Source organism: Berghia stephanieae, chromosome 10, assembly GCF_034508935.2.
Source record: "Berghia stephanieae isolate SIO BIC M18660-M18661 chromosome 10, UCSD_Bste_1.3, whole genome shotgun sequence".
Taxonomy (NCBI): Eukaryota; Metazoa; Mollusca; class Gastropoda; order Nudibranchia; family Aeolidiidae; genus Berghia; species Berghia stephanieae.
The window spans coordinates 16,896,580-16,915,354 of record NC_088369.1 but is presented as its reverse complement, the minus strand read 5'-3'; the positions used below and the strand labels follow the sequence as shown (position 1 = coordinate 16,915,354).

The following is an 18,775-nucleotide window of genomic DNA, read 5'->3' as shown; positions in this document are numbered from 1 at the left end:
ATTAAGCTTTTAAATAGCGCGATATCCACCAACGTGTTCATAGCGCTTTACAAGGGGTCCCAGGTCAACAGCAACACTTGTTTGTTTTGTTTTTGTTTTTAAGGGTTTCTCGGCGCTTGCAACACATTAAGGTCATATCAGCGCCAGTAAAAAGAAAGAAAATGGGTTAGTAAAAAGTTCTAGAAATACAATTAGAGCACCCAAGAAAAGGCAAGACAAAGGGGAATTAGTTCAAATAGGAAATAGATGTAAATTCCAAGAGCATACCATCAAAGTACCTAGTTTGGAATCACCTAAAAGTCTCATCCAGACACAAGCAGAAGTCCCCACTAAGAGGAATACACTCAAATGTTTTACAAATCATATATAATACAAAGAAAACATAATACAGTGCATAACAGAGAGATGATTTACAAGGAAAAAATGTCATCTCCCAAAACTATACATTTGACTGTTTCCCTCCCAGCCAGGGTACCCGGCCAGTGCCAGGACAAAACCAACTCATTCCAAGACAAAGATAAAAAGCTAGTTGAAAAACAGATATAGGGGGATAGAAGACACAGGAAGTACCTCCCTGCCCACTATGGGAGGTCAGGAACCCCACCCAGACAGCAACACTTAACATGTAGAACGAGACACGACGTCTGTAAGGCGATATATTATAATTTTTTTCGGACAGAGACAACGCTGTTAACGGCCAGGTACTCATTTTACACCCGAATAAGGTGAGAAAATTTGAGTAAAGAGCCTTTTCCAAGGACTCAACTATGCGCTGAGCAAGGCTCTAACCCAGGACCTTCCGATCCAAAAGCGAGTGTCATACCACTAGACCACATAGCCGCACACAGTTACTAAAACATTCCCTTACCTTGTCATTTCTCCAGTCTCATGTAAATTCAAAATGGCGACATTCAACTCTTCACACACAGACGATCCTTTCTGACAGGCAAACCCGATGGGATCATCACCTATTTGTCCTTCGATGACAACTTTGTCACACGGACGAACGTTACCTGCCAGGAAGTTGGCAGTCGCTTCATTCATAAAAACGCCATACTGTCCATCCCCGTCCTCCATCTGAGAAAACATAAAGAAAAATTCTACCCATCTGACTACTGTCTTATTCTCGAAAATAAATAAATGAAGAACGAAAGAAGATAATTTTAAAAACATTTATAAATTCTCTTCCTTTTTTCATCTCATCGGGGAAATTTGTCTCGAGGGTCTATTACAAGGGAAGACTTGAATAACTCAGGCGTTAGCCGCAGTGTTAGCACCCGTCTTATGGAACCAACTGCCTTTATCCCTCAAAAAATGTCCAACATTTGAAAACTTTAAAAAGAAACTTAAAACATATCTCTTTAGGAAATCATTTGATGTTTAACATTTCTAGTAGGCCTGCATGTTATAGATATCCTAAATTTTCATCTTGTGGCACAGTGCGTGGTAATTAAATTACAAATTGATTAATGCTATTCCAATATGATAGATTCTATGCTTAAATTATCGATTTATTGTTGTGTTTTATTTGCATTGTAAAGCGCCTCTGAGCACATTGTGGATCTAGGCGCTATATAAATTCATTCATTATTATTATTATTAGTGCAGCGCCGCAAATCAAGTTAGAGCGAGGTGACTTGTTCAAGGCGACACAGCGCAGCGGCGGGTGATCGAACACGGTACATTTCGGGTACGACGAAGCAAAGATGCCCCCTAATTTATCTAATTATTTTTATTTTTTGATGAAGACAATACCACTCCTTCACCAACTAGACATTCAAACATGAAGACGGTGTGAGTGTAGAAGAAGAAGAAGAAGGTGAAAGATGGGGAAAAGGGGAAGGAAAAGGGGAAGGAGGATGAGGTGGAGGTGGAGGAGTAGCACGCATAAGAGCAGGAGGAGGAGGAGGAGGAGGAGGAGTAGGAGGAGGATGAAGAGGAGGAGGAGGAAGAGGAGGAGGAGGAAGAGGTGGAGGAGGAGGAGGAGTTGGAGGAGGAGGAGGAGGAGGAGGAGGAGTAGGAGGAGGATGAAGAGGAGGAGGAGGAAGAGGAGGAGGAGGAAGAGGTGGAGGAGGAGGAGGAGGAGGAGGAGGAAATGATTAAGAGGATTGAGGAGGAGGACAAGGAGGAGGACAAGGAGGAGGAGGAGGAGGAGGAGGAGGAGGTGGAGGAGGAGGTGGAGGAGAGGAAGATGGAAATTGGAAGAGGAGGAGGAGGAGGAGGAGGAGGAGGAGGAGGAGGAGGAGAGGAAGATGGAAATTGGAAGAGGAGGAGGAGGAGGAGGAGGAGGAGGACGAGGGGGAAGGAGAAGGAAGGTGAGGAGGGGAAGAAGGGTCGGAAGAAAAACGTGAGCTTGAGCTTGAGATTTTTATATAGCGCAATATCCACTAAACATGCTCAAAGCGCTTTACAAGGGTTCCATGACCAACAGCAACATTTAACATGTAGAACCAGACATGACGCTTTAGGCGATATTACAACTTTTTTCCGACAAAGACAACACTGCAACGGCCAGGGACTCATTTTACACCTGAGTACGGTGAGTAAAGAATCTTTCCCAAAGACTCAACTATGCGCCGAGCGAGGCTCGAATCCAGGACCTTCCGATCCATCCGAAAGCGAGTGTCATACCACAAGACCACATATTCGCAAGGAGGAGGAAGAGGAGGGCGAAGGAAGGAGGAGGAGGAAGAGGAAGAAGAAGAAGAGGAGCAACAGGAGTGAATTAATTTCTCCAATATGACCAGCCTACCGACCATTTTCAGAGCCTCCATAACGGAATTCACCATGACGTCATCCCAGTTATCCAACCAGTATTTGTGAAGCGCCCTCTCAACCCCGCCGTCGTGGTCTGCGATGTATCTGTAGGACGTGCTGTTTTTGACTTCCAGAATTTTCACCTCCGGGCTGGCTATCATCTCCTCTATTGAGCCAAATGGAAGAGTTTGTGTATGGGGATTGAACCTGTGAACATTAGAAGAAAAAAAATAATAGGATTCAATAGTCTGATGTCACGTTCGCCCAGCAACAGGCAGCTTGGTTCTAAACAAAGAAAATCGGTACTCTTTATTCTTCATGCTGGCTAGAACTTGTTCACATGTCATGTGATCAAAATGTATAAAAGTCCAAATATGTTCAGATTTATAATTTTTTTTCTCCTCTGGGTACACGTTTATGCTCGTAGAAGAAGTATTTCATAAGGACGGTGATGGAGATAAAGGCGTCCGCCATTGTTCCTATAGTTTAGAATCAGTTGCTATGCGTCATTACAAGGGAATTGACGTCACGACTATTGAACCCAATTATGATCGTTTATGATTTCAATGGAAATTTTTGTAGTCCTTCCAAGCCACTCGGACGATGCAGCCGGAGTTTATTCCGTTTTCTATAGTGTGAAACGAACAATGGCAGTCATTTGCTACCCTTTGGATAGGATGCTAGTCTATCGCAACGTACGTCCCGACAAATCTAACATATCCAGCTACCCAATCACTGCTGGGTGGACAGGGGGATCGATCAGAAAAAAGCCCATCTCAACTGCACCCTTTGCGTGTTAAGCGAGTGCTCTAATAATAATAATAATAATAATAATAATAATAATAATAATAATAATAATAATAATAATAATATATCTTTATTGTCCCCAAAAAAGTGGCAATTTGTCATTTGGTTACACATTTATAACAATACAATATTGACATAGACACACTCACACAAGATGCACACTAGTGTCATAGCAGTTATCGTTAAACCCCCCCCCCCCCCCCCAAAAAAAAACAAAAAAAAAACCGGCATCAACAACAACATCATCATCATCACCATCGTCATCATCATCTCTAGCTATCGAGATCCCATCCCGTGGTTACCAAAGCCCTTGACGAATTTCGATCAAGCTGATGTGATGGCAACTTCAGTCCAGAAATAAAGTCAGCGCCATTATGACCTAGATAAGTCCTTCATTCATTTCAATTGTACATTTAAAATTAAATTAAATTGAGCTTTTATATAGCGCAAAATCCACTAAATGTGCTCAAAGCGCTTTACAAGGGGTTCCTGGCCAATAGCAACACTTAACATGTAGGACGGGACATGACGCCTGTTAGGCGATATTATCATTTTTCCGACAGGGACAACGCTGTTAACGGCCAGGTACTCATTTTACACCTGAGTACGGCGAGAGCATGTGAGTAAAGAGCCTTTTCCAAGGACTCAACTATGCGCTTCAGAGCTTCTTGATGTGATGGCGACTTCAGTCCAGAAATAAAGTCAGCGCCATGGAGACCTAGATAAGTCCTTCATTCATTTCAATTGTACATTTAAAAACTCAGAAAACGGTAGGGGCTGCCTGAAGCCTGTGATTGTGAAAATACTAACGAAAGAGTGAAAATGGAGAGGCTTGGTATAGATAGTATGCGCTTGGCTTAGAAGCTCATAACATTGCCATCCGGAAGTATAACGGACCAACACACAAAACTGTGTGTATCCATGAACGTTTATAGTCAGGTTAATACAGTTCAGTTAGCATTACTCATAAACGCGGATGGCAAAAAATACAATAACAAATACCTGAGTGACGTCATCTTCGAACTATCTATATGGACGATACAGACAATGAACGAATCGGTTACAAACCCTTTGTCAGCACTTCAATGCACAAATTAACGGGGAAAACAAATAAAATACAATAAAATGCAACATAACTTGTATCGTCTGTACAAATCGATCGATATTTGAAAGACGAGTTTTCTGGCCAAATTTTTAAATATGGGGTCTTCGACGACTCGCCACGAATCATTAGAAAAGCACATTCTGCAGACAACGGTAGACGGCAAGAGAGGAAGAGGTAGACCAACAAGAAACTGGGAACAAGATATATGTGAATGGCTGGGAATGACAACAACTCAAGCAAGTAGACTGGCGGAAAACCGTAATCTGTTTCGCAAGAAAGTTCGGGAAGCAACGTCCTACGCAGGATCAGCTGACTAGAGAGAGAGGGGTCTTCCAGAATACGGCAGATTGATGAACAACACATGAGTTTGGCATTTAAATGTGCTGTCGTATTCTGGAAAAAACCGCGCTTTTACCCAATTTGGCCAGGAAACTTGTCCTTCAAATAACCGTCGATTAAAATGACCCTTAACTTGTCACAAACTCTCATACCTAGGACTGATGGCAAGGTCAGGGTCGCTCTAATTGAACGATATTTGAAGGACGAGGGGAATTTCTTTTCTCCAATTCTTTTGGGTTTTTTTGTTTAGTTTTTTAAAAGGGTTTTATGGCGCGTGCGTCACATTACGGTCATTTTGGCGCCAGTAAAATGGAAATGAATAGGATGATAATAAAATTCTAGAATACAACTAAAAGCACCCAAGAAAGTAAGCCAAAAGGGAATGGTACAAATAGGAAACAAATGTAGATTCCAAGAGCATACCATCAAAATTTACTTTGTTTGAGATCACCTAAACGTCTCATCCAGACACGAGAACAGGATCCCACTAAGATGAATACATTCAAATTCTTACATTATACAATTAAAACATCAACAATACATAACAGAGAGATGATTTACAAGTTTTAAAAAATATAATCTCCAAAAACAATAACTATGAATTTGACTGTTTCCCTCTCAGCCAAGGACCCCGCCCAGGGAAAGGACATAACCAAGTAATCTCATTCCAAGACAAATACAGAAAGTATGTTGGACAACAGATATAAAGGTAAAGAAGACACAGTATGTCCAGTCCACTATGGGAGATCAAGAACACCCCCCCACCCAGTCCCAAAAAATTGAAATGTGTTTCTATAGAGTACGGCAGTTGTGCTGCTGTGACCGGAAATAAAATTTGTCTGATTCTGGCGTTGAACTGTACATTACCTGAACAAAATGGCAGCCAGCCCAGCCACGTAAGCACCAACGGTCATCAGGGAGAACAGCCACCAGAATGCCGTCAGTACACGGCCTGAGAGAGACTTGGGCACGTCGATGGCATCTGATGGAATAGAACATTGATGAATACATTTATAGAATTGGCAATACGTTGGTGTCTGATGGAATAGAACATTGATGAATACATTTATAGAATTGGCAATACGCTGGTGTCTGATGTAGTAGAACATTGATGAATGCATTTATAGAATTGACAATACACTGGTGTCTGATGGAATAGAACATTGATGAATACATTTATAGAATTGGCAATACGCTGGTGTCTGATGGAATAGAACATTGATGAATGCATTTATAGAATTGACAATACACTGGTGTCTGATGGAATAGAACATTGATGAATGCATTTATAGAATTGGCAATACATTGGTCTCTGATGGAATAGAACATTGATGAATGCATTTATAGAATTGGCAATACGTTGGTCTCTGATGGAATAGAACATTGATGAATGCATTTATAGAATTGGCAATACGTTGGTCTCTGATGGAATAGAACATTGATGAATGCATTTATAGAATTGGCAATACGTTGGTGTCTGATGGAATAGAACATTGATGAATGCATTTATAGAATTGGCAATACACTGGTTTCTGATGGGATAGAACATTGATGAATACATTTATAGAATTGACATTACGTTGGTCTCTGATGGAATAGAACATTGATGAATTATTTATAGAATTGGCAATACGTTGGTCTCTGATGGAATAGAACATTGATGAATACATTTATAAAATTGGCAATACGTTGGTCTCTGATGGAATAGAACATTGATGAATACATTTATAGAATTGGCAATACGTTGGTCTCTGATGGAATAGAACATTGATGAATGCATTTATAGAATTGGCAATACGTTGGTCTCTGATGGAATAGAACATTGATGAATACATTTATAGAATTGACATTACGTTGGTGTCTGATGTAGTAGAACATTGATGAATACATTTATAGAATTGGCAATACGCTGGTGTCTGGTGGAATAGAACATAGCTGATCTTCTCCTCCTTCTCCTTCTTCTTCTCCTCCTTCTTTTCTTCTTCTCTTCCTCCTCCTCCTCCTCCTCCTCCTCCTCCTCCTCCTCCTTCTTTTTCTTTTCTTCTTCTCCTCTTCCTCCTCCTTCTTCTCCTTCTTCCTGGTGAGGACATCCAATGCCATCCAACAGCCCGAAACCACAGAGCATCTAGTTGAACGTTGCGTTGTGACGAAGCTTCCGGGCGGATTCGTGACCGCCCACAATAATTGCGGCGACGAGTTTGCGTCCTGGATAGATCATCAAAACATAATACTGTGACACCATTAGAAGCAGCTACCAGGCTGTATGCGCTCAAAACCACCAGAAATTATTCACGACGTCTAGCAGATAAGTATTCACATTTACACGTCATGAAATAGTTCTAGGATTCAAACTTTTTTAAAGGGTTTTACGGCGCTTGCAACACAGTTAGGTCATATCAGCGTCAGTAAAAAGGAATAAAATGGGATAGTAAAAAAGTTCTAGAATTACAATTAAAGCACCCAAGAAAAAGTAAGTCATAGGGTAACTGGGAACAAATAGGGATCAGATGTAGATTCCAAGAGCAAACCATCAATGTACTTAGTTTGAGATCACCTATAAGTCTCATCCGGACACAAGCAGAAAATTCAACAAAGAAATACACTAAAATGCTTACATTATACATAATACAAAAATAACAAATATAATAATATATAACGGAGAGATGATTTACAAGGAAAAAATATCCTCTCCTAAAACAATAACTATGCATTTGACTGTTTCCCTCCCAGATAGGACTCGGCCAGGGCCAGGACAAAACCAAGACAAAGACAGAAAGCATGTTGGAAAACAGAAATAAGGGGATAGAAGACACAGTATGTACACCCTTTGCTCACTATGTGAGGGATTCAAACTTACTTCGTCCAGTCAGAGATCCCAGCAGATACATCAGATCACTTCCCCAAGAAGTTTTCGAAAACGAGTTATCATCCCTTTGTTCTGACGTAGTCGTGATGACGTCATGCTCGTAAGGACTATACCGCCTGATGATGTAGAGGACTATGCTGGAGATGAGGGCCATGAGAATGATGATGAACCACAGACCTGTGCTGAAAGGCTTCAACAATGTCGCTGAGGAAAACAATATAATATAAAACAATATAATATAAAACAATATAATATAAAACAATATAGATTATATCAACATATGTCTTATCTGTCATATAAACAAAGATTGGAACGCCTTTCACTTCCATCTTTAACTCTCTTCTACAGGCCATTTTCCGGATTTTCCCCAAAACTTCACACCCAACCTATACAAAAATAGATTCATTTCACTCAAACACAAAAGCTGTTAGTTCTTGCTATACATATTTAAAAAAATGCTAAACGAGCTCTTCAACACAGTGTTAATATACTTTAACTATAGCAAACATTTTTGTTCAAATATTATGATGCACAAAAGAAGTTAGAATGAGAAAAATTTTGGCTGCAACGTAACGAATGTGACGATTTTCCTATGGGTGGTAAGGAGAGGGTTAAAGTACAGAAGACTTAGAGGTGATCTAATTCAAATTTACAAGATCGTACACAAGATTGACAACTTGGATTCCAAGGAGTTCTTCAACTATGCGGTTTTGACGTCAACAAGAGCTGAGGGTCTTCAAAATCTTCAAAGACCGGTGTTCGACCTCAATACGTGCCCACTCTTTAATTATCAGGACCGTGGATATTTGTAACTCTCTCCAACACGCCTCTCCAAGAACTGCGAGTAACGCCAACGTTTTTAAGAACTGTCTTGATAAGGAATTAGATCACCTTAGGTTTGAATTCAATTATTAATTGATGTTTGTTTTATATTTGATATCTTGTACTTTATATAATACTAATGCATATCAGATTTTTTATCACTGTGATAGGGCACCAAAGGTCGCACTATAGGCCTAATTTAGCTCTTATTAGGTATTGCATTGTATTGTATTGTATTGTGTTGTATTGTAACATGATGACATCAAAGTAGCCCTTCAGAGCTTTTAGGCCCATGGAGCCGGACTTTATTCCTATTTCTATAGTGTGAATCAGACAACAGAAATTGCTTGCTATCCTTACGATAGGAGGGCGGGGAGGGGGGGGGGTGGAGTCATAATTTTTTTTTGACTGCACCCTGGATCGATCTCGACTTCTTTGCGTGTGAAGCGAGTGCCCTACCTACTGAGCTATCGGGAACCACCGCTTGAGCCTAACAATCTGAATTATCAAAGGGTTCACTCTGATATCAGGTCAGTTTTAAAAATGTTACCCACCGCCTTTGAACGGTATTAAATCTATGCTCGAAATGGAGTGGGTGTAAAGTCAAAAACCACCAGAATGACAAAATCTTTAACTTCTAACAGTTAAACAGTTCATGACACTAAATCTTTTATTACATTTGGATATGCAAAGTAATGAGTAAATAAATAAATATAACAGCTTTGAAAGAGAACAAAATACCAAACATGGAACGTTTCGGGATTAAAACTCTTCTTCAGCCAAACATAATAACAATTAAAACCAATAATACATCATTTATAATCCAGACCTTTTAAAGCGCTTTGAGCACGTTTAGTGGATATTGCGCTATAAAAAGAGATCAAGATATTTTAAAACATTATTTTTTGTTTGTTTTTATTTTTTTTGATTTGGTAGAGAATAGATACAATCTAAATTGGTTTTAAGGGGTTTTATTCATCCCGATTTGTCAAAGTTTTGAAGCGGTGAGTCTGATATGTTTTTTAAAAAGAGTTTGACAGTGCTTGCAACACATTAAGGTCATATCAGCGCCAGTAAAAAGAAATATAATGGGATAGTAAAAAGTTATGGAATTATAATTAAAGTACCCAAGAAAAGGTAAGACAAAGGGGAATTGGTTCAAATAGGAACTTGTAGATTCCAAGAGCACACTCTCAGTGTAATTAGTTTGAAAGCACCTAAACGTCTCATCCAGACACAAGCACATGTCCCCACTAAGAGGAATACACTCAAATCATATATAATGCATAAACAAAACATAATACAGGGCATAACAGGAAGATGATTTACAAGGAATAAACTATCATATCTCAAAAGTCAAACTATACATTTGACAGTTTCCCTCTCAGCCAGGGTATCTGGCCAGGGCCAGGACAAAACCAAGTAATCTCATTCCAAGACAAAGGCGGAAAGCAAGTTGGCAAACACATAATATAGGGGGATCGAAGAGACAGCAAGTATCTCCCTGCCCACTATGAGAGGTCAGGAGCCCCATCCAGGAATCATATTGGAAAACAGATATGGGGGATATAAGACATAGCAAGTACCTCCCTGCCCACTGTGGGAGGTCATGAACCCATCCAGGAAAACATATTGGAAAACAGATATATGGGGGATAGAAGACACTATGGGAGAAGTCTGATATATCGTAGCCATCGTTAACTTATTATAGCCTGACACTGGCCAAAAAATGACGTCAAAATGCCAGTCTTTAGCCACAAAAGAAAACAAATCGTGGGTTGTATTCAATAGTTCAACCAATGACATAACTTGTTTCCTTGAGCTCTACTAACGACAACTCACTAGACGCTACACAAACCTAAAAAAATGACGTCAAACTGCCAGTCCTAGAGGGTTCTTGTGTCAGGCTATAGATAGAATGCGCTTGGCCAAGGAGTTCACAACATTGCCATCCGGAAGTATAACAGACCAACACACATACTCTGTGTAACCATGAACTTTTATAGTCTGGTTAATACAGTTTAGTGAGAACAACTCACAAACGCGGATGGCAAAAACAATAACAAAGGCCTGAGTGACGTCATCTTCGAACTATCTATATTATGTTAACGATGGCTACGGATATAAACACATGGTAGACACAAACCCATTCTGTCATCGACGACCTTCCACTCCGTGTCTTTGGGCAGTTTGTACAGCACCATGTAGGTGTTGTGAAAGACGGGCAGGGTGAAACTGACCACTTTAGCTCTCTGGGACCGGATCGAGAACGGACCCACGGCCAGGTCGTATTTCTGGAAACAAACAAAAAAACAACAAAATAAGAATACCGGTTCCAATCTCCGTGGAAGTGTGAAATTAGCCATCCAGAGGACTGGATACTGATATATCTTATTTCTTAGCTATGTGGTCTAGTGGTATGACACTCGCTTTTGGATCGGAAGGTCCTAAGTTTGAGCCTCGCTCGGCGCATAGTTGAGTCCTTGGAAAAGGCTCTTTACTCTCTCGTCGTACTCAGGTGTAAAATGAGTACCTGGCCGTTGGTAGCGTTGTCTCTGTCACAAAAAAAATTGTAATATCGCCAAACAGGCGCCATGTTTCGTTTTACATGGTACATGTTGCTGTTGGTCAGGGACTCCTTGTAAAGCGCTTTGAGCACATTTAGTGGATATTGTGCTATATAAAATATATTAGCGGCATATAGTTTGTTTTCTTTCTTAGCCTAGATAAATGCTAGTCGCCCAGAAAGATCATCCCTCCTCGCTCTTTCACGTCCTGTGATAATACGAATCTACCTGTTCATTATGCTAATGATGCCTTCCACTGCCCGACTATGGAACAGTGTTGCCAATTTTGCAGATTTTCTGCCAAATTTCCTTTTTTTTTGGCAGAATTTGAAGTCGTCTACAGAGAAAAATCGGTTTGGCAGTTTGGCAGATATTTGGCAGATTTTATTTTCCGAGGCCTAGGGATGAATGTATAGGTCTACTCCACGTTTTTCATGGCAATTTTTATGTATTAGTGATTTTTTAAAACTTGGGAAATGAAAAAAAAATATGACATCGGCCTTTCGAATGTTTTGTTTAACAAAACTGATGAGTTTTCAAAGGGGGTACTATAAATAGTACGGTTTGGCAGGTTTTTGTGGTATTTGGCAGATTTTTTAAATCCAGTTGGCAGAATGCCTGAAATTAATCTGGCAACCCTGCTATGGAATAGCCTCCCAGTTGAAGTGGCTGAAAACGGTTGCCAACATGCCTTCACGCGATTGCTAGAGTTCACAACGTGACTTTTTAATCTATGTGCGTTTTTAACAAAAATTAGTGTTATGTGCAGAGTTTGAGCAAGTTCAAAATGTAAAACCCTACAAACTGTGGAGTGATCCTCGACAATATTGGAGGTTTCCACAAGACGAGGAAGAAGAAGAATAAAATAGTCATGCCATTTATAGATAGTATGCACTTGGCTAAGAAACTCACAACATTGCCATCCGGAAGTATAACGGACCAACACACAAAACTATGTGTAACCTTGAACTTTTGTAGTCTGGTTAATTAATACAGTTTAGTAAGAATTACTAAAAAAAAAAACGCGGATGGCAAAAAGCAATAACAGAGACCTGAGTGACGTCAACTTCATTCTATCAATTGGTGATTCAATATATCTATAGCTTTTTCGTTTTTAGTCCTCAAAAGGACTAGTTACACACTTCCAATGAGTTTTGAATCGGATCAGAGACAGGTGTGACGTCACGGCGTCTGCTTTCCATTAAAAGGAAATATGTGTTTGTGGGTGTGTGTGTTTGGATGTGTGTGTGCGTGTGTGTGTGGGGTGGGGAGGGGGTAAGGCTCAGATGGTAGAGCACTCGCTTCACACGCAAACTAACCCGAGTTCGATCCTGGGTGAAGCCGACATTTTTTTCCTAACCCTCCTGTCCACCTAGCAGTGAATTCGGAGCTTGGTCTATTAAATATGGTGGAAAGTACTTGGTGATAGTCAAGCGTCCTATCAAAAGGGTAACAAGCTATTGCAATTTCCTTGGTGGTAGAGCAGCATTATTTAATCGGAATGTATTTTTAAAAAAATTACAATAAATTCCTTAAATTAGAACCACATTAATGAGTTCCGTATATATATATATATATATATATATATATATATATATATATATATATTATATATATATATATATATAAACATAGTACTGTACTTTTACTATGTACATATACACGCCTTTATCAATAGCCTAAACATCTTAACTCACTCAATCCTAAAGATTTTTTTCTACTTTTTAAAATTGGAAAAAAATGTATTATAAACGAGCAGATACAAAGATAGTTTTATCCAACTATCATTAACATGCAAAAACTATAAACATTAGCTTTGATATTACGCCTATAATTTGCCTCAGAAAAATGTAATAAATAGGCATGGGGTAAAAGTAACCCCGGTAAACTTAAGATATAGATAGTTCGAATATGACGTCACTCGGGTCTTTGTTATTGTTTTTTGCCATCCGCGTTTATGAGTAATGCTCACTGAATTGTATTAACCAGACTATAAACGTTCATGGATACCCACCGTTTTGTGTGTTGGTCCGTTATACTTCCGGATGGCAATGTTATGAGCTTCTTAGCCAAGCGCATACTATCTATAGTCGGTGTTAGGGTTGAGTGATTTAAGATGCCACACGGATGAACGTAATTAATTTTTCTAATACACTAAATATGAATCAACTACCAAACCGTGCCAACTTACCCCGGCCACTAGATCTCCTATAGCTCCGCCGAAAGCCCCAGGACTTTCTTCCCAGCCATATTCCCCTCGCACAGCCGTGTCAACATGGTCAATGGAAATTCCCGCATGGTCAAGGATATCGATCAGCAAGCCTGTGAACTTCCCAGTCTGTCTATCCTTCATCACAAATGGAGCCCCCTGGGTGGGTAGAATGGTAGCCATCGTTAACGTATATATGACCCATCGTCTCATGTGAGTGTGTGTGTGTGTGTGAGAGAGAGAGAGAACGTGAGAGAGAGAGAAAGTGAGAGAGAGAGAGAAAGTGTGTGTGTGTGAGAGAGAGAGATAGTGTGTGTGAGAGAGAGAGACAGTGAGAGAGAGAAAGTGAGAGAGAGAGACAGTGAGAGAGAGAGAAAGTGAGAGAGAGAAAGGGAGAGAGAGAGAGAGGGAGAGAGGGAGAAAGAGAGTGAGAGAGAGAGGGAGAGAGGGAGAAAGAGAAAGAGTGAGAGAGAGAGAAAGAAAGGGAGAGTGAGAGAGAGAGAGAGAGAAAGGGAGAGAGAGAGTGAGAGAGAGAGAGAGAGAGAGAGAGAGAGAGAGAGAGAGAGAGAGAGATAGAGAGAGAGAGAGAGAGAAAATGAAACGATAGCGTAATGTATTAGGCATAGGGCAAGTGAATGAAGTTTAGGGTGGGTGCTGGGGTTTGAGGGGGGGGGGGGGGTGTGAAGTGATAAGCGGTAAGAGAAAAGAAGAGGATATGGCGATACTCACCAACACAGTCAAGATTCTCAAAGGTTTACTTGTCTCGTTGGTTGGGTGTGGAAACTAGAAAAAAAAAATAACAAGAGTATTTATATAGATAGTATGCGCTTGGCTAAGAAGCTCACATTGCCATCCGGAAATATAACGGACCAACACACAAAACTATGTGTAACCTTGATCGTTTATAGTCTGGATAATACAGTTTAGTGAGAATTACTCATAAACGTGGAAAAAAAAAAACCAATAACAAAGACATGCCTGACCTTATATTCATTTTATCTTTATAGATAGTATGCAGATGACGTCACTCAGGCCTTTGTTATGGTTTTTGCCATCCGCGTTTGTGAGTTGTTCTCACTAAACTGTATTAACCAGACTATAAAAGTTCATGGTTACACAGAGTTTGTCTGTTGGTCCGTTATACTTCCGGATGGCAATGTTGTGAACTCCTTGGCCAAGCGCATTCTATCTATAGATAGTATGCGCTAAGAAGCTCATAACATTGCCATCCGGAAGTATAATGGACCAACACACAAAACTGTGTGTATCCATGAACGTTTATAGTCAGGTTTATAGATAGTATGCAGATGACGTCACTCAGGCCTTTGTTATTGTTTTTGCCATCCGCGTTTGTGAGTTGTTCTCACTAAACTGTATTAACCTGACTATAAACGTTCATGGTAACACAGAGTTTGTGTGTTGGTCCGTTATACTTCCGGATGGCAATGTTGTGAACTCCGTGGCCAACCGCATTCTATCTATCTCTGTGTAACCATGAACTTTTATAGTCTGGTTAATACAGTTTAGTGAGAACAACTCACAAACGCGGATGGCAAAAACAATAACAAAGGCCTGAGTGACGTCATCTGCATACTATCTATAGAGCGGCACTACCGTGCTCTGGAAAAACACATATTTAGAAATTTGGCCAGAAAACTCGTCCTTGAAATATCGATCGATTTAAATGACCCTCGTCTTAGCAAAAACCTTTAAACCCGGGACCTCGCAAAGTACTACTGTAGAAAAAAGTGAAGTCCCGGGTTTGAGAGTTTTTGCTAAGATGAGGGCCATTTAAAGCAATCGATATTTGAAGGACGAGTATTCTGAACAGATTTAGAACCCGCCCCCGAAAAAAACAAGAAAAAGTAAAAAATTCAGCATTTATATTGCCCAATATCCCCTAAACGTGCTCAAAGTGCTTTACAAGGGGTTCCTGACCAACAAGTATAGATAGTATGCAGATGACGTCACTTATGCCTTTGTTATTGTTTTTGCCATCCGCGTTTGTGAGTTGTTCTCACTAAACTGTATTAACCAGACTATAAAAGTTCATGGTTACACAGAGTTTGTGTGTTGGTCCGTTATACTTCCGGATGGCAATGTTGTGAACTCCTTGGCCAAGCGCATTCTATCTATAGAACGAGAGGACGCCTTTTAGGCGATATTACATGTTTTTTACGGCGCTGTTAACGACCAGGTACTCATTTAACACCTGAGTACGGTAAGAGGACGTGAGTAGAGTAAAGTATCTTTTCTAAGGAATCAACTATGCGCCGAGCGAGGCTTGAACTGAGGACAACCTTCCGATCCAAAAGTGAGTGTCATATCACTGGACGACATAGCCGTGTTGTTTATGTTTTCAAAATCCGGCAAAAAAAATGATGGATGCCAAATGTATCTGGCGGCGATTGCCAAAGGGTGTCAAGTTCTTTTTCTCTTTGGATAAATGTGACCCATCGTCTCAAAACGGTATTATGTCCGAACGAACCATATACTTAAAAGCCGAAATTAATGTTAAAACTGGTCAAAAATATAAATTGTTGGCATCAGCACCCTAAAATATGGTTGCCATTCTCCTCAATAAATGATATAAACTCAACACAAGTCTGATATTTCTGGCTATAAATGCAGTTGTCAACATCTTGACCAATCCGACTTCATACCGTTTTGAGGCGAAGTGTCACAAATATAACTGTACGTAATTCAAGGCATGCAACTGTGTATAATCATTTTTTTTTTGGTACTATTAGTGGTCGACACGATTGGAATTTCTCCCAAATTTGACCTCTAATTGAACTTTCCTGTGAGGAAAAGATAGAAGGTAAAAAGAGTAAAGGTAGGTAGACCAAGAAAAACATTTTTGAATAGTTTGAAAAGCTGGGTGACAAAGAAATAGAAGAGTAATATTATTAGTTTTCTGAGGTTATCTGATCAGATAGATGAATGGCGTACCATGATCACCGATGTCTAGCACTTGGTATTTGAAGAAGAAGAAGAAGAAGAAGAAGAAGAAGAAGAAGAAGAAGAAGAAGAAGAAGAAGAAGAAGAAGAAGAAGAAGAAAAAGAAGAAGAAGAAAATGAACAACAACAACAACAACAACAACAAGAAGAGGAGGAGAAAAAGAATTGACCTTTGCAGTGTAGAACATTGGTATACCAGATAATTTTGCCGTCCACCATTGGGACCTTTATTTTGTCCGGGTTTGTAACGCCTGGGGAATGGAGTGTGCTTTCAGCCAGATTGGCTTAACGGGCGGTGTGGGTCTTTTTCTAAGAAAAAAAACAATTCCCTAATTGGGATGTTTTAATCATTCTGTATCGTCATTATAGGTTTAAAAACAACAATTTTGGTGAAAAATATAAATTATCTGTGTTGATAACCGTTTTGAGACATAATTTGGGGGGTTTGTCATTTGAAAAACATTTAAAAATCTTGTGGCAAAATTTTCACAAAAACTAATGAAGGATGATCTCCATATTCTTCCCTCTTATCAACATTGTAGCATATTGTGTCACAATAGAGAGATATCATTTCCCCCTGGGCTGGAACTTGGTCAACTCTCAAACATGTCATATACAAAAAAAATTGCAATGGATAAAATAAATTATTATTATTATTATTATTATTATTATTATTATTATTATTATTATTATTATTATTATTATTATTATTATTATTATTATTATTATAGTATTATTATTATTTTTATTATTATTATTATCATTATCATTATCATCATCATTATTATGATCATTATTATTATTGTTATTATTATATTATTATTATTATTATTATTATTATTATTATTATTATTATTATTATTATTATAATTATTATAGTATTATTATTATTTTTATTATTATTATTATTATTATTATTATTATTATTATTATTATTATTATTATTATTATTTTTATTATTATTATTATCATTATCATTATCATCATCATTATTATGATCATTATTATTATTGTTATATTATTATTATTATTATTATTATTATTATTATTATTATTATTATTATTATTATTATTATTATTATTATCATTATCATTATCATTACCATTATCATTATCATCATTATTATTATCATTATTATTATCATTATCATTATCATTATCATTATTATCATTATTATTATTATTATTATTATTATTATTATTATTATTATTATTATTATTATTATCATTATCATTATCATTATTATTATTATTATTATTATTATTATTATTATTATTATTATTATTATTATTTTTATTATTATTATTATTATTATTATTATCATTATTATTATTATTATTATTATTATTATTATTATTATTTTATTATATTATTATCATCATTATCATTATCATTATATCATTATTATTATTATCATTATCATTATCATTATCATTATTATTATTATTATTATTATTATTATTATTATTATTATTATATTATATTATTATTATTATTATTATTATTATCATTATTATTATTACCTCAGCTCGTGCGGTGTTGAGAGTCAACAGGAAAATTCCACAAACAAACATCAAATGGAAGTACATGGTTCTTCCAGGGTGTGAATTCATCATGGCAGAAAGTGTTGACGATCTGGAACAAAATATAATTTTCTTTTTAGAAAAAAACAATTTACTTTACATTCATCCCAAAGGGAAAGTTGTCTTAAAGGTCTATTCCAAGAGAAAACTGGAATAATCCAGGCGATAGCCGCAGTGCAGCGCCCTAAAGTGAACCAGGGTGAGGTGACTTCGGACCTTTCCGGTACGAAGCTAAAATCTTACGGCTGAGCTACGTTGCCACGCTCTGGGAGCTGAAAGATTAAGTTTAGAGAAATTTCCTGGAAGTCAATATGTTCCCGATTTCGGTTACAAATCGTATTATAACACCTTAGTAAAAGGGAAAAGTCGTGTGATGTTAAAATACTGGTTCCAATCTCGTTGGAAGTGTAAAACTAGTCCCCCAAGAAGACTGGACACGTACAATGTGCAACTAATTCATCTTCTCGTTTCAGAGTGATGGCATCTTATTTTCAAGCCTAAATAAAAAACTGGTCGTCAATAAAGATCATCCATCCTCGCTCTTTTACGTCTCGTAATCCTTAGAATCTGCCTATACATCCTGTTACTGAAATAGTTATGTCACATTTTGATTCAGTATGTAACCTATTCATTGGACATGGCGCTGATATGACCCTAATGTGTTGCAAGCGCCATAAAACCCTTAAAAACAAACAAAATAATATTCATTGGACTAGTTACACACTTCTAAAGAGTTTGAAACCGGAAGAATGGGAGGT

General features: G+C 38.2%; 1 protein-coding gene across 1 annotated transcript in view; it reads right to left on the bottom strand.

The window, feature by feature from the left end:
• Positions 1 to 18,775, bottom strand: part of LOC144980595 (putative glutamate receptor) — a 32,675-nt gene that overhangs the window by 4,395 nt on the left and 9,505 nt on the right. Inside the window, exons 2-9 of the mRNA XM_078928272.1 lie at positions 17,958 to 18,069; positions 14,202 to 14,255; positions 13,455 to 13,631; positions 10,843 to 10,990; positions 7,866 to 8,078; positions 5,876 to 5,990; positions 2,757 to 2,964; positions 869 to 1,077 (exon numbers count right to left, since the gene is read on the bottom strand). Of these exons, the coding sequence (XP_078784398.1) occupies positions 869 to 1,077; positions 2,757 to 2,964; positions 5,876 to 5,990; positions 7,866 to 8,078; positions 10,843 to 10,990; positions 13,455 to 13,631; positions 14,202 to 14,255; positions 17,958 to 18,069 (1,236 nt within the window). The remainder of the gene's footprint in view (positions 1 to 868; positions 1,078 to 2,756; positions 2,965 to 5,875; positions 5,991 to 7,865; positions 8,079 to 10,842; positions 10,991 to 13,454; positions 13,632 to 14,201; positions 14,256 to 17,957; positions 18,070 to 18,775) is intronic.